Source organism: Mesoplodon densirostris, chromosome 4, assembly GCF_025265405.1.
Source record: "Mesoplodon densirostris isolate mMesDen1 chromosome 4, mMesDen1 primary haplotype, whole genome shotgun sequence".
In the NCBI taxonomy this organism is placed as follows: domain Eukaryota; kingdom Metazoa; phylum Chordata; class Mammalia; order Artiodactyla; family Ziphiidae; genus Mesoplodon; species Mesoplodon densirostris.
In genome coordinates this window covers 135,182,344-135,199,707 of record NC_082664.1, presented here as the reverse complement: position 1 = coordinate 135,199,707, position 17,364 = coordinate 135,182,344, and the positions used below count along the sequence as shown (strand labels likewise).

Sequence of the window (17,364 nt, the reverse complement as noted above, 5' to 3'; positions counted from 1 at the left end):
CAATAAGTGGTGCTGGGAAAACTGGACAGCTATATGTTAAAGAATGAAGTTAGAACACTTCCTAAAACCATACACAAAAATAAACTCAAAATGGATTAATGATCTAAATGTAAGGCCAGACACTATAAAACTCTTAGAGGAAAACATAGGCAGAACACTCTATGACATCAATCACAGCAGGATCCTTTTTGACCCACCTCCTAGAGAAATGGAAATAAAGACAAAAATAAAGAAATGGGACCTAATGAAACTTCAAAGCTTTTGCACAGCAAAGGAAACCATAATCAAGACAACAAGACAGGCCTCAGAATGGGAGAAAATATTTGCAAACGAAGCAACTGACAAAGGATTAACCTCCAAAATATACAAGTGGCTCATGCAGCTCAGTATCAAAAAAACAAACAGCCCAATCCAAAAATGGGCAGAAGACCTAAATAGACATTTCTCCAAAGAAGATATACAGATTGCCAACAAACACATGAAAGGATGCTCAACATCATTAATCATTAGAGAAACGCAAATCAAAACTACAATGAGGTATCATCTCACACCGGTCAGAATGGCCATCATCAAAAAGTCTACACAAAACAAAAACAAAAAAAAACAAACAAAAAAAAAACCAATAGGGGCTTCCCTGGTGGCGCAGTGGTTGAGAGTCTGCCTCCCGATGCAGGGGACACAGGTTCGTGCCCCAGTCTGGGAAGATCCCACATGCCGCGGAGTGGCTGGGCCTGTGAGCCGTGGCCACTGAGCCTGCATGTCCGGAGCCTGTGCTCCACAACGGGAGAGGCCACAACAGTGAGAGGCCCATGTACTGCAAAAACAAACAAACAAGTCTACAAACAATAAATGCTGGACAGGGTGTGGAGAAAAGGGAACCCTCTTGCACTGTTGGTGGGAATGTAAACTGATACAGTCACTATGGAGAACAGTATGGAAGTTCCTTAAAAAACTAAAAATAGAACTACTATATGACCCAGTTATCCCACTACTGGGCATATACCCTGAGAAAACCATAATTCAAAAAGAGTCATGTACCACAATGTTCATTGCAGCTCTATTTACAATAGCCAGGACATGGAAGCAACCCAAGTGTCCACTGACAGATAAATGGATAAAGAAGATGTGGCACATATATACAATGGAATATTGCTCAGCCATAAAAAGAAACGAAATTGAGTTATTTGTAGTGAGGTGGATGGACCTAGAGTCTGTTATGCAGAGTGAAGTAACCGTATGCTAACACATATATATGGAATCTAAAAAAAAATGGTTCTGAAGAACCTGGGGGCAGGACAGGAATAAAGACACAGATGTAGAGAATGGACTTGAGGACATGGGGAGGGGGAAAAGTAAGCTGGGACGAAGTGAGGAAGTGGCATGGACATATATACACTACCAAATGTAAAACAGATAGCTAGTGGGAAGCAGCCGCATGGCACAGGGAAATCAGCTCGGTGCTTTGTGTTCACCTAGGGGGTGGGATAGGGAGGGTAGGAGGGAGACGCAAGAGGGAGGGGATATGGGGATATATGTATATGTACAGCTGATTCACTTTGTTATACAGCAGAAACTAACACACCATTGTAAAGCAATTATACTCCAATAAAGATGTTAAAAAAAAAGAAGAAATGGCTCCCAACTACAATATGAAGAGTATTTCAAGAATTGCTACAAATCTTACATATCTGGTAACACTGAAAATGAGTTTACTTAGCAGCATCAAAATCTGTAACAGAATTCAATGAACGGATGGCCATCTTCTAATCTCTAATTTGTATACAGAATTACCTTTCAAGGAGCTAGTAACCCTTTTGGTGACCCCAGTATTAAACAATTAGACCAACTACATTGAACTAGTTCATTTTGTCCTCTAGCAGATTCCTATGTATTCTGAGACTGAACAGACCTCACTGAACATTTTACAGCTATAAGGATAAACTCTATAAATGCTTATACAGACACTGGAGACGACATTAGCATACAGTGGTGCTAACACTATTTCTCCCAAGAGGCTGCTGGTAGCATCTCAAAAGTTAAACTACATGCTCCTGAGTCGGTTATGAAGATATATTAGCTCTACTACTACTCCATTACATCATCTTGGAAAGTTACTTTACTTCTCCAGACCTCAGTTTCTCTGCCTGAAAAATGAGGAGACTGGCCTTAGTGATCCCTGAGTTCTTCTTCAGCCTTAACCTCTCAAAGAGGTTACATGTGAAGCAGACTTTGTGATCTCCTGTCACCACCAATTCAGGTAACTACCTACCCTGGGTTCTTAGGTGGGCACAGCAAATAGCTCTTCATTCTCATTCTGAGTGAACAGTAAGATCTCACCATATGGGTTCTCTGCTGACAACGCTAAATTAGATCGAGCTGTTAAAGGCAAAACCTTAGGATATGAGTCAATTTCTGCACATTTTTAGCCTACTTAGTTCAACAGGTAAAACTGAAAGGAGGTAAAGTAGATAAATAATTACAGATGGCCTGAGTAGTTTTTTAAACTTTTCTATATGCTAATGTATCATAAGGTCATTTTTATGTCAGAATTCAGCTTAAAGCTGAACCACATTTTCTCTGCTTACGTACCACAAAATAAATAAAATCAATATTGTTAAAGAGAAAAATCGTAAGTAATGTAAATCAATTATCCTCTATTTTTCCTTCAGTGAACTAAAAATAATCTTTGTTCCTTCCCCCATCACAAGGAGTTTGTGGCCATGAGAGGTTAAAAATAATACAGGTTAAAAATAATCAAAATGGGGATAAAACTACTTCCCCTGGAGGGCTTCTATGAAATTAGAGATATTGTAACGGGCACAAATAAGGTGTACAATAAATCATAATAATGATTATTATTTATCATCATAATTAGCAGATGTTATTGCAGAAGGGTCAAAGCATAGGATTTATGGTCAGAAAGAATGGCTCCATTGAGTACCATGGCAGGAAATAATAGACAATGTTGTAAAGGGAAGAATATCAAGACCCTTGTGAATCAAATGAATACTGCATGATTCTGTGATAACATCCAACTGTGGGCCTTGAGGGGGATGTGACAGAAAGGGATGGGAGAATCTTTCAATTCAGAGGGAGAAACAGCTGTCCAGTGGATGGCTCAAAAGTGGTCATGCCATAACCCTTTTCTACTCCCAAATATTTTAGAGGGAGGCTACCCTTCAGGGGGAGGGGAAAAAGTACATACTTGCTCTCTCCAACTGATTATCCATTATGTAATCAAAATCTCTTTCTAAAACACAATTCTAATCAAAGCATTCATTTACTTAAAATAATTCCGTGACTCACCATTACTGTGGAATAAAACTTGCAGCACGGTTTCCCCAGGCCCAGAGCCCCTCTGCCTTCTAAATCTGGCTATACTTTCAGATCCACTAGCACACTGTACTCTCCTCCCTCCATACTTCACACAGGTTATTATCACTGCTGGTGATGGCCCTATCTCCATCTTCACTTACCTACCCTTGTACAGGCATCACCTTGTACATCCCACTTCCTTCTCCAGGAAGCCTTAATACTGGGTGAGATGCCTTTTCTATGGAGTACCATTGTACTTTGTACTTCCATATGTGAATAAGCCACTCTGTATTGCACCTGGCTGTCTACCTGTTTGTTTTCTTTACTATACTATGGACATCTTACTTGTTCACCTTTGCAACTCCACTGCTTAAACACCGGTGCTCAGAAAAAAAATCTGCTGAATGAATGAATGTATGAAGGAATGAGAGGATGCCTGAGAGACCGAGGCTGAAGCCTGGTAGAGCAGGTGAAGGAAGAGCTCTTCCCATTACGAGACAGAACGCCCAGCCTTCCTAAATGGGAAGGAGTCCAAGAGACAATAGCGTAATTCTTCCCACTCTTTCTGGTTCTTATCCTTTAGTGTCAGGGATACTAAGCTGGATGAACCATGGAGTACGATTCAATGTAACAAAGCAGCTTTATATTAAAAAAAAACCTTTCAGGTTTATTTTTATGGGTGACCAGGCAGAACTGTGCTTTCCATCCTTGTATTTCTCCTAGGAGCAATGGTTCAGTATTTACTAACTCAGTGTCCACACCAACTTTATAGAAAATAACTACCTTGAATAATGAGAATCAACTGGATGTTAATCTAAAAATCGGAAGAGGGTGACTGGCCTCTTCCTTTTCCCGCCCGGCTGTACAGGTCTCCACAAGAGGGTCTACAATGGCTTAGGCAGAAAGAGACTTGGGTTTAAATCTCAGGCCTGCCACTTACTCACATGTGACCTTGTTCAAGACACTAAACCCTCACTGTCTCATTTTCTCACCTGCAAAATGGGTACAATACCTTTTAAAATCTGACCTGTTTCACAGGATCATACACAGAATCACATAGATCCTGTATGTGAAAGAAACTTTTACATGCTCAAGTGCTTTGCAAACATAAAGTATATTATCCCTTTATATTATAATTTCAAACCAAATTAGGGTGTTTCACAGGGAAATGTATGTAACACAATAAAGACCTCATGGTTAAAGGCTAACGGCTTTCCTATATTCCAGATTTCATTGAAAAAAGCCAAGAACACAGAGACAAAAATCAAGCTGATGTTAAATTATGAAGTTACAAATGACAAATAAAGCACAAATGGATTGACTGAACAAATTTGAGAATAAATAAGTAAATAATAATGACGCTCCCTTTCCCTGATCGTCCACTATCACCCCTCTGGCTTAGCCAACTAGATTCCCTAAGCACTGAACTAGCCAAAGGGGTTGTGAGATGAATCCTCAGGAGCCTACAGGCATGTCCAAATGTATCTGAAACTGGAACAGAAGGGAAAACGGCCAAGTTCACGTTTGCCGTCATCCTTCCAACTGCTTGAGGCACCACAGCAAAAAGGTCTTACATCCCAGACCCCCAGCTTCCTAGGAGCTCTGCTTAATGACCTGAATCCCTGGAGAGTCCCTCATCCTGGTATCCCTCTAAACGCACTTTAGGAAAAACTGGGGAAACAAAAATTACTTGGCATTTAAGGGAATTCCTCACTTTTTGTCCTTCACAGGCTGGACACCAGTTTATGAGTAAAGGTGGGAGAGACTACTGTGAAAGACTTTTCTAAGCCCTGTATTTCTAACTCAGAATCCCCAAAGAGCATCAGATGAAAACAGTGAGACTTATAGACCAACCACCTCTACTGCCCGATAAAGTTACAGTAAAGTATCAAACATTATCAGGAACTCCAATAAATCTTTATCTAATCAATCAAGGTCTTCTCTCCTAAGGAGGCAAAAAACCAAGATATCGTTAGGTCAAATACCAGGTCAAATGTGTACAGTCTTCTGTTTCACCTTATTTCTAAGATATCTCTAAGTCATTTGAAAAGATGTTTAAATACCTGAAACACATTTGTTGTCTTAGTGAAATGGCAGGTGGGGTGAGATGCAAAACCACCAGGGCCTTTGATCCTAATAATTTCCTTTCTGCACTGAAACAGAAGAGGTCAACCTGAAAAGGCTGGCGCATGTCCTGCTCCTGACAAAGGTTTTCATTCCCAGGCCCTCCCACAGGTATGCTTATGCCAATGACTCTGCCTCACTTAGGCCATTCCTCGATCCTACAAATGAGGCCAGAGAACAGTGGTCTGCAATATCCCAGAGCCAGGAGTGAAGTAAGATTCTGACATTCCTTAAGAACAGTCTTCTCCACCCTTCTGAGTCTGCTGAACGTGGGAAACTTCTGGATGGTGGGGAAGAGTCCCTATAACCAGAAATGCATTTCCTAAAGACTAACATTCCACATGTCACCATCATTCACGGAGGTAATTTTAAAATAGTCCTTTGAAGCCTCATCTCTGTCCCTTCTCCCTTCTCACTGTGACTTCTTCTCTTCTTGCTAAATGAGGCATCGCAATGGCCACGTGGTTGGTGCTGGTCTCTGTATCGTCTCCTCACTACGCAAGGCAGAGAACCCGGCAGCATAGGCATCATCTGGCAGTTTGTTACGAATACAGAATCTCAGGCCCCATCCTAGACCTGCACTTGAAGAAGATTCCAGGTGATACATATGCACATTCAAGTTTGAGAAGCACTGCTCTAAGCCAGCTACAGTATCAGCCAATCATCTCCTTTTCTGGTAAACCAATCCTCAGCCTAGGAAGGCCCAAACTGAGCACTCCACTTTCCACTCTTCCTAGTATGTACATGGAAAGCAGGCTGTTTTCCAGAGAACACAGGTAGAGTACCTGGCATGTTACTTAGCAGCATCCAGAAGCCACTCAAAAACATGTATTTTCTTTCTTTATGTGTATTCACCACTGCCAATATCGTCATATCTCTTCCAGTTGGTCCCTTTCCTGTCGTGATATCTCTTCTACCCAGTATCTAAAATGGATCCTCTAGTGAAGTGATTCACCAGGCTCTAATGTCAAAGTTTCAGCTCTACAATTTATTTGCTGGGTGAATCAGGAAAACTAACCTTTCTAGGCCTCAGTTTTCTCCTCTGTCAATAAAGATGTTAATAACAGTGCCTTCCCCTTGGGGCTGCTATGAAAGCATTTCATTTGATATTAGCTACAGCTAGTATTCATGCTCAGACCGAGACCTTTCCCCCAACTTAGTTTGGATACTTTCCCTTTCCTTTAAAGGGCTACAGCACTGGCAGGCCAAGCCACACGACTTAGCACCTAACTGTAACTCTCCTGTAGAGATCTTTGTTTTGTGTTACTGGTTTTGCCTCCAAACCTGGATCTTAAAAAAAAGTGTCAGGATGGTGGTTGTTTTTACAGACTGTGAAAGTAATTTATAGGAAATACAGAAAATATAGAAAAATATGAAAAAGAAACAATAAATAATCTCACCACTAAGAAAAAACAACTGTTAACATTTTAGAGGATTTCCTTCCAAACAAGATCTTATGTTTCAGGAGAGCAAGGGCCAAGTCTTAATCTTCTCAGAATTTTCCCTGGCTTCCCCACACCTAGCACCTCTCCACACTCCCAGCACCTAACCTACCACAGTGCTAAGCACTTTGCTGCTGACAAACACACGCCTGTTCCTTAGCTGAGAGACGTACTGATGTGGCTTGCCCCTACACCTGTGTGTGGACTGTCTGCATACTGAAATAAGGATACTGTCAGAATTAGTGACATAATCTGTTTAGTTCTTTGTTCGGTTCAAGCTGCTGTAAAAGTGTGCTCAGATCTGTACTCCATGTGACTGCTGTTTGTGTTTGGTCGTGAAAGTGTGTTTCTGGTGAAGCCTCATGTTTCCCTTTTCAACGTACTCAGATTACACATACCTACAGGAATGGTCATCCCGTGAATTTTATCAGCCCAGCCTGCGTAATACCGAAGGGTTTTGATGACTCCTTGCAAATCGACGTAAAAAGCTTGCAGGAACGGTTTGCCACCATTTAGGGATTCCATGGTCTGTAGGAAAAGAAATGGAGAGAACTTTCCAATGATACACTCAGTAACTTCTACAGCAGAAGAAAAAAGGAATAGAGAGAATACAAATGAACCTGAACAATGATGCATACCTGGTCAACTCTGATTTCCCAAATGAAAAGATTTTTAGTACCGTCTGTTTAGTTTAGTTTCCAGTAAAAACCACAATGAACTTATATGTGTGTGTTCTTGTGCCTGTGTGTTTCCAGTAACCACTATCCCAATATATAAACACAACTGGTGATAAAGAAGTGTTCTGCTTGTCAAACCAGCTTCTGTTGTATTAATGATCAGAGCTGAGTGGGGATTTTTCGGAGTCTACACCAGTATTCTGAATCCAAAAAGAGGGGCAGGGACATGGGCTTTTATGCAGTTGATGAGACTATAAAACGTTCCCCACACTGCCAAGACCCCTGCTGAGAAATGGAATAGGCACGGTGCACAGCGAGTTTATTTATTACCACCAAATAAACAAGATCTCCTCTAGGGAAGCTCATACTATAACAACTTGAGGGCTGTTTTTTCATAAATATTTATGTTAATAACCATTATCTGTTAAGAGTGAAGTATCTGGTCCATTTAATAAAAATAGAGTTAGAGTTATTAAGCTGTTTTAGATGATAAATATTATTTTAATGACACATTCCTAAATAGGGTAAATCTGTAACATAAAGAATTACAAATGAACACAATGAAATGAGAAGAGTATTTCGACTTGAGAAATAGTAAAGGTGTTACATATTTAACAAATAAAATTTTTAAAAATGTTTGTAATCTCATGTCCTTCTCTTCAAGGACATTTTACAACACATACTGGTACAAAAATTATTTGAGTGCTGACAAAACTAAAATTGAAATATTCTCCATTCAATGACATGAAAATATTATTTACAGTGCAATTTTTCCACTTACCATGTGTATAAGATGGAACTCATTTTAAAATATCATGTGACCTATTCACTGTATATTGGCTCACCTTTATTAAAGGAAATCAAGTTATTTCCCAGTTCTTTTTAGAATATTTATATGTCTGTGAGATGAGCATTACATTCTCCATGGAGCAGGCATAGAGCCAAGGTCTTGACAGCATAGACTGAAGTAGAGTCAATAACCAGAGTTGGGCCACCTAAATGGTCCATCCCTATGAGCTGTTGACACCAGCTAAACTTACCTGAGAGTTGCCAGCCCTAGGTTTATTTTCAATTGTGTTTACCTGGGTGCAGTATTAACTTCAGTATTCTGGTCAGGAGCTCCCCCTATATTCGAGAGGCTACCTCTTAACAAAACTCACTCCTCTCATGGCTTGGCAGTGTTTAAAAGTAGAAATCACATTTAAGTGTGATGGGGCAAAGGACTTGACCACAGTGAGAAATATGTCAGAAACAGGATGGCATATGAATTTTATGACATGAAAATATAACAGCAGAAATGAACTATATCATCATCTAGTAAGTACTGCTAATCTAATGTTATAAATATTGTATGGATTTAACTCAATTAAACAGACACTTACAGACCATCAATGTGCCCCCATTCACCATTTATGTGTCACAAACTATGCTAGGATTACGAAAAATGGAGTAAGATATAATTTTCACTCTCAAAGAAATCATAATCCAGTAAAGAGACAGCATATAGACCAGCATTCCCCCAAGGTATTCCAAAGAATTCTGTTTTGTACGATATTGACAGGTTGGCCAGAAAAATAGTGTTGAGGCTCCAACAGGTTTGAGAAACACTGAGTAGGGCTTGTCAGAGTCTTTAATATGCTAAGTGTCTTATGAATCTCCATGGAACACCTTTTCCCAATATATATAAACACCTCATTGGAAACAGTATCCCTTGAAGTACCCAACTAGAAAATATTTTTATAGATAAATGTTATATGTAGCAAGAGTTCTAAACCATCTCCATAAAGGATTCATTTTTGTTTCCACACTACGAACAGACCCATGAAAGGGATGGTAGGAGGGAGAGCCATGGTAGAAACGACACTGAGGAAGGGTACTAATGCTTCCCTCTCCCAAAGCGAACTCAATAGTGATCTGATTTCCCAAGCAGAGGGTAGAATATAGTATGCATGGCTTTAATGCCCTGACTCAACGAGGATGCCCTAAATATTAAATGATCAACTATGGGTCATGCAGGTGGAGATCCCTGCAAGACAGGTATACTGCACAGGCATTCCTAAATGGTTCCAGTTTCCAAAAAAGTTGGTATTCTCTAAGAAACTGACTTTTATTTTTAAAATAGCAACACCAATAACAACAATAAACCACTAGGAGAGGGGACATTCCTTATGTGAGAAAATGATTGTTTTAGTGAAAGAAAGTTGCTGTCTGTCTCTCCTATTAGTTCTAAAAGAACAAAGACAGCAGAAGTATATGAGAAGTCCATATCATGCTCTCTGCTTCTGAAGGATTCTCTTTAGTCAAGAGGGGCTAACTCTGGAGAGGTAAAACTCTTTTGATTGCCAACAGTAATTTGGTATTGGTTTCCTGCAAGGAGCATGGTGACTCTCCTGTTGCTTGACTGGTTTTTGTCCTTTTTGTTGACTGGGAGGAAGGGGGATGAGGAAAGCAGGAAGGTCCTTACCAGTCATGGGAAGCTATGGTTTTGTTCTTCACAATGCAGTAAGAAGAGACACTCAGCTGGTCCTCCACTTCCCCACCTGATCCCAAAGCCAAACCTCTCCCATTTTTCATGTGTATTATGTATTCCTTAGCTTGTTCCCCAGGTCTGCTTCACATCATACTTTCAGAAAGACTGAGGTATCTAAATTTCAATGGAATGGTAAATTTGGGGTAAAGACGTGATACTTTCTTAGGTTACTTACTGCAAGGACTGCCCTGTCTCGTTCCACCAAGTCTGCAAGCTTATCCAACAGACGTCCTCTTTCTGAAGCATCCATCCTTCTCCACACTGAGCCAAGAGAGAAAGCCAGGCGTGCTGCCTGCACTGCTTTGTCTATATCTGCCTGTTAGAGAGGAAGAGGCACAAGTGAAGAGAGGGATTGCTACAAATAAAGGAAGAACCATCTGCTTTCACAAAAAAAGGTGATGAATGAACATCAGTGGTGATGTCTGGAGAGCATAAGTTTATTGCTTTGTTGTCTGAAGGTAGTTATTTCATATGAAAATTTTTTCTACGACAAACATACCTTGTCTGCTTCTTGAACTTCACACACCTGTTCTCCTGTGGCTGGATTATAGACAGGGAACACTCTCCCACTCTTCGAGTCCTGCCACTCGTTGTTAATAAAAATCTAAGGGAGTAGACAACAGAATGGGATCCATGAGACAGGTGACAGGAAGTCAGTCAATGGTGCCATATTATATGGAAGTACCATAGTTGTAATACTTGTTCTGTATGATTGCTGGTATATAATTAAAGTATAGAATTTGAAGTGTTACAAGAAACCCTTGATCATTATGCAGTCCAGCCTCACCCCCAATTCAGAAATTTCCTTTGTGATATTTTTAACTCAACATCAGCCAAAGATTAAATATAAGTCTTACCTTTAGTGAACCTGTCAACTACTCAGAGAGTCAAACAAGGAAGGAAGGATAGACAGTCTCACATACACACAAACCATACACTGAGATTGAGAAAGTATTCATTATAGTCCAAGCTCTGGCCAATATCCCAAAAGGGTAGATCGTGGATCAAACTGACAGTCATCTGGCCTTAGCTACTTAGTTTCTCTGTCAGAGGAATAAGTGACTTCACAGGGAAATCTGAAGGGTGCTGGAATAAGCATTTGCCTAATTTATAGTCAGATCCTGAACTGAGCAATGACTCTGACCAAACCAACTGGTGAGTTAAACAACTTACATGTATAAATCCAAGTTAGATTTCTTTCCTTTTGCTGGGTAGGCTATGTGGCTCAGCAAAGGGAAAAGGCCTATAACTTTCAAATGGGTCTCTCTAGGATTTCTTAAGAGCCTTGGTTTCTTTATATAGGAAATAAAGATTATATTAAAATGGCAAAGAAATCGTTTAAGAAATTATTCAAGTCAATTTCTCAGAAGATTTGTAAGATATGCATTAACAAAGGAGGGAAAATATAGGGAAAAACATTAAAAATTTTTTATTGATATTAAGAGAGAAATCCAAACTAATATTTTTGGACTATGAAACTCCAAAGATTACACAAAGATATTTTACTCTATAAAATTTATGGGGCTTCCCTGGTGGGGCAGTGGTTGAGAATCCGCCTGCCGATGCAGGGGACACGGGTTCATGCCCCGGTCCGGGAAGATCCCACATGCCGAAAAGCGGCTAGGCCCGTGAGCCATGGCCGCTGAGCCTGCACGTCCAGAGCCTGTGCTCCGCTACGGGAGAGGCCACAACAGTGAGAGGCCTGCGTACCGCAAAAAAAAAAAAAAAAAATTATGGCACAACAGTGAAAATTTCTGAACCTATGAACCATTCAGTAGTCAGTCAGTTTAGAACAAACACAATGATAAACTGATTTGCTACTGCCTGGCATTTTAATAATCACAGACGAGGCTGAGTGTAGATCTACAATTTAAAAAATTAAGTTCTAGATTATGCCAAAGCTTTGCTTTTTCCTTGATTTGATAAAACAATGAGTCTGTGTTGAAGGAGTCTTCTTTTCCTGAAAGCTTTTTAAGATAAAGGGGAGGAGGGGGAGGAAGACCTTAAACCTGTAAAAGCACTTAATACAAATGTATTGAGCACAAACACAGTGACCTTGTAATTGAGTAACAATTTTTTAAAGTTTTTACTATGAATGACTAAACATGCTTAACATACTGTATTCATTTATATAATGTATTCAATAAATGCATAGATATTTCTAGACACAGGAGAGGCAAAGATGATTAAGAGTTCCAGCCTTCCAGGGTCAACAGTCTCTAGTAGTTCATTAAATACCCACAACAACCCTAATGGCAGGATTTTATTATCTCAACTGAAGATGAAAAAATTGAGAGGTTAAAAGTCCGAAGAAGCAGGTTCTCATTGTGGCTCTGATTCAAAGTCTGCTGCTCTTTCCACTACACCATGGTTTCCAGGACTGCTCAGCCCAAAGAAACACAACTAGTTATGTCCAAGCCTAAATTAGATCTATAGTTCTTGGACTCCTGATCTAGTTCTCTTTTCACTCCATTTAACAAACTTCCTAACATTTCACAGCTCATCAAATCTGCACACTCCTTTGAAATACAATATGATCTCAAAGGTAGCAAAAGAAAAAAATTAAGAGGTTAGTTTCATTAAAGATTCACTTCTAGAGATTATCAGGTTTAAAGGAGAACGGGTCTTGCCAATATTCCTCATTCCTTTTATTCACTATTTGACTGAAACTTCTTAACCCTTGGAATATCATCAGATCCAATTATAGTTTTAAGCTTCTTTGTTGAACAGTTCTAAATGTAAGGATTGATATTTCATGACTTTTATTGTTTCTTAGAGGTCTTCCAAAGATCAAAGAGAAAAATTACTTATTTTTTAACAGAATAAAATTCATTCTCTTACTGTTATCATTTAAGTACATTGATCGTTTTATCAATCTAAAATACATTATGGGATCTTAGTGAGCTTTTCCTTATCTTGAAACATATTGCTAATTTCATCATTCTTGCAATTATTTCATCACTCAATTATTTCCAACTATGCTTAAAAAAACCCTAAAATAATAAGGAAACAAAAACATTATGGAACTGTCTAGAAATGAATAAATAAACACATCCCTACTATTTCATCATCTTTTGGTTTTATTATTGTATTATCCAAAGTAATGCATTATGTCTCAAAAGGGTATAAATAAAGAAGTGTGGAGACACCATCTTTGTCATATTCTTTTTACCTTTCATTGAACAGTTAAGAATTCAGAATTTTTCATTTCTGTCCATAATGAGAAAGAGAAGAAAACTAATAGAAAAAGACATTTCATAACTGTTAGATGAGTCAGAAGCTGAAGGCAAAGAGACAGAAACACTAGAGACTGCTGATGAGGGTGAAACTGACTGTATAAGCAGAATCTTGGACTATGAGTCTTTAGGATAAATAAATGCATTTTCTCCAAATTAATAATCAGAGAGCAAACAAGATACTTATCAACACAAAAAGGAAATATGATAGTCTAACCCAACTAGTCATTAATAGGAAGGACTTAATAATTTAAAACCATCAGTTTTTGATAAGAGAACATGTAAGAATTCTTTTATCTTTCATGATATTTGTGGGTAAAAATTTACTTGATATGATTCAAAAATGGACAAATGCTGAAGGTAGGTGTATACACAAAGGTGACTGGAGTACAGATATTACATAGAAATAAAAACGTTCATGGGATTGATCAATCTAATTTATATTTATAAAACTAAAAATGAAAATGCTTTTGTAATTATGGAACAAAAATGGCCATGCTCTTTTCTACAAGATTATGAGCCTTCAAACTTTTCAACAGTATTACATTATGATAATGCAAATGCAAGAAGAACCAGAAGTAACAGTAAGATATAACCTATAAGAGATGTGTTTAAAATCTGCAATCAGTATTTATGGCATAAATATTTCCAGTTTTAAACATGATGGCTGATGAGTAGTTAGTTGCATTCAAAGCCCATTGCTCACTTCATGTACATATACCTCCAATACCAGGAAAATATGGAAGAAAAATTGGGTTTGTTATGTTTAAATTCTTGTTCTGTTGTTTTCACTGTCTCTTTCACTTTGCTAAATTTTTCATAAAATAACTTAATTTTAAAACTTTATAGCCTCCATTGGACCCAGATGGTAAATGTGATGACTATTTTTCCTGGTATGCCAAACATTAAAATATTTGATAGTTTTACTATACTATTATTTTTTATAGACCTAGCCTTATGACAAAAAACAAAGGAAAGCAAATTCCTCCAAAATACTTGAAGGTTTTCATCTTCTCTGAGCAATTTCAAAAGTTTTGAATGCTGTCTAAAGTGTCCTTCTCTGACCAGGGCTCCTTAAAGAAACAATATATCTCAGGGCTCTAGAGGGAAAGGACAAGATGATCCTGGAATACTCTGGTGCCAGAAATCAAGTACATGCTCAGAAACTGATGGAGACATACCAAAAGGACACAGGAGCCAACATGAAGGGGCTCCCAATGGCCAATACTGGGACAATTTAAGCAACAAAACAAATAGTGATAGTAAAGGATTATTACCCAAAGAATAAAAAAGGCATCCAAGAGTCCAAAATGATATAAATTTTTCATGAATAAATAAATGGGGGATAAGGAAAAGCTGTTCTTAACAGTAGAATTCAAACTAATAGCTGTCAAAGAATGATGGAATTAGATTATCACCATGTGTCAAACCCCACAATAGTAATTGCTTCAGGCAAATATCATCAATGGATGGTAAAATTAGTGGGTAAAAGTATAATGAAAAATTGGATGTTTATGTAGTCTCAAAGTATCTCCCCTCAAGATTCTTATTAATGACAAAGTAGAAAATAGTAACTTATCATTGGAGAAACTTGGCAGACAGCATCTTAATCAAGTGATCAAAGTTAACATCACCAGTAATGCGACAAATTGATCTTTCTTAACATTTCATCTGCTTGTCCTACTCATAATTAGAAGCTGTGTTGAAATCTCCCACTTTGGTGGTAGATTTGTCAATATATCCCTTAACTCTATCATTTTTATACTTATAAATTTTAGGTTATTTTATTAGTGAATTTAAGTGGAACTATTAGATTCTCTGATAAAACAAAACCATTTATCAATATGAAGTGACCCTCTTTATTACTAATGAAGCTTTGTGTCTTAAAGACTATTTTGTTTAATATTAGTAAAGCCATGTAAGCTTTTCTTTAGTATTTTCCTGATAGATCTTTTCCCATCATATTACTCTCAATTACATCTTTATTATTTTCATGTGTCCCTTTAAATGATGTATGGCTATGTTTTATTTTATTCAATATGAAAATCTCTGTCTTTTAACTGGCAAGTTTAATACATTTGTATTTATTGTGATCATATTTTGTGTTAAATAATGTACCGTGTGATATTTGGACTTAATGCTTTTTATTTGTCTTGCTTTACTTTACTTCCTGTCTTCTCCCATCTTGCCTCTTTTTTCAACTTGATTAATGTTTGTTGTTTGTTTTATAATTTCCCTCTTTTATTGGTTTGGAAGTTGTACGTGATCCTTCATGTACATGAACATGTACATCTTTCAAGAACATGAACATCTTTCATGTTCTTTCACTGATTATCCATGATATTTTATCATGCATATCTAAGAAAATTAAGTATGAAGTTAATATATATCTTAACATTCCTCCCAAAGAATTACAAGGGCCTTAGAACACAAAATCTAATCACTCTTCTCCAGGGGCATGTTATAAAATTATTATTTTATACAGAGAAGGATTTCTTATATTTAACAAGATTTAAAAATTTTTATTCTCATGATTTCTTAGAGTTTCATTTAGTAAATATTTGTTGGGGGTAAAGTCTCAATTCTGAACATATATTTATTGCACCCTCATACTCAAAAGATACTCCCAGAAGGTTACTCAATTCTAGGAAGACAATCATTTTCTCACAATACTTTGAGAATATTATTCCAATATTTTCTATCTTGCAATGGTGTTTACAAGAAACCTCTGCTGTAAGTCTCTGGTTATCATTTCTTTGTTGATGATTTGCCTCTTCTGTCTGGTTGCTTTTCAGATCTTGTCTTTGTCTCAGTGTTTTAAGATTCATCACAATATGTCTATGCATCAATTTCTTTTTTATTTTGATAGTTAAGCATTGAGCTTGCAGCATCTCTGAGTTTTTGTCTCTTATAATTTCTGGATATTCTTAATCACTATCATCATTTCCTTGAATATCACTCTTTCTCTTCTCTGCTCTGGAACTCCAAGTGTTATACCTTTTTGGTCCATCCTCAATGTCTTTAACCATTCATATTTTCCATCTCTTTTTTTAAAATATTTTATGTAAACATAGCTTTGTTATGTTTGTAAATGTGTGAAAAAATGCTCTTCTAAACAATTCAACCTATACAGGAAAGCAAGGAGAAGGTAAAAAATCACCTCAAATTTCATCAGCCAGAAATAACTAAAGTTCACATATTCATGACCATCCTTCTAGACATGTCTCTAGGCAGATATACACACACACACAATTTTACGAAACAAGATCAATTTTACATGAGCTTTAGAATTTGCTTTTTAAAAAGTTAACAATATGCTATAGACATTTTTAATGGTTTCTTTGGACTCCAATGTGTATTTCTGTGTGTATGTATATAGGTGCGTGTGTGCACGCATGCATGTGTGTGCATGGGTGTAGCTTAATGTATTCAATCAGCCCTCTACTGAAAGACATTTAAGTTGTTTCTGTTCTTCTCCTTTTTCCTCTGTGCTGCAGTTGAACAATTTCTTCAGATCTATCATTCAGTTCTCTTTACTAGGTTCTAATCTGCTAATTTCAATGTTTATATTTTTATTTCTAAAAGTTCTGCTTTGTTCTTTTTCAAATCTGCATGGTCTTTTTGTTTTTGTATTAAAAATTAATACTTTAATTTTTAAAAGTTTTAGGTTTACAGAAAACTGAGCAAACAGTACAGAGAGGTCCCATATACCTGCTATTCCTCTCCTCAGTTTCTTCTGTTTTTAATATCTTGCTTTAGTGTTGTACATTTGTTACAACTGATGGACCAGTATTGATAAAGTCCATAGATTATACCAGGCTTCACTCTTTGTGTTATACAGTTCTATGGGTTTTGAAAAATGCATAATGTCATGTATCCACCATCACTTAGCACAGAATAGTTTCTTCACTGCCCTAAATATCCTGTGCTCCACCAATTTATCCCTCCCTGTTCCCCCTGAACCCCTGACAAACACTGACCTTTTTACTGTCTCCTTCATTTTGCCTTTTCCAGAACATCATATAGCTAGAATCATATAG

General features: G+C 37.6%; 1 protein-coding gene across 3 annotated transcripts in view; it reads right to left on the bottom strand.

The window, feature by feature from the left end:
- Nucleotides 1-17,364, bottom strand: part of ALDH1A2 (aldehyde dehydrogenase 1 family member A2) — a 96,886-nt gene that overhangs the window by 48,985 nt on the left and 30,537 nt on the right. For 2 of the 3 annotated variants that reach the window (XM_060095282.1, XM_060095283.1), the window contains exons 2-4: nucleotides 10,588-10,692; nucleotides 10,264-10,404; nucleotides 7,280-7,409 (exon numbers count right to left, since the gene is read on the bottom strand). In XM_060095282.1, the coding sequence (XP_059951265.1) occupies nucleotides 7,280-7,409; nucleotides 10,264-10,404; nucleotides 10,588-10,692 (376 nt within the window). Of the gene's footprint in view, nucleotides 1-7,279; nucleotides 7,410-10,263; nucleotides 10,405-10,587; nucleotides 10,693-17,364 lie in introns of those variants that run through there. The other variant, XM_060095284.1, reaches the window with a different exon arrangement.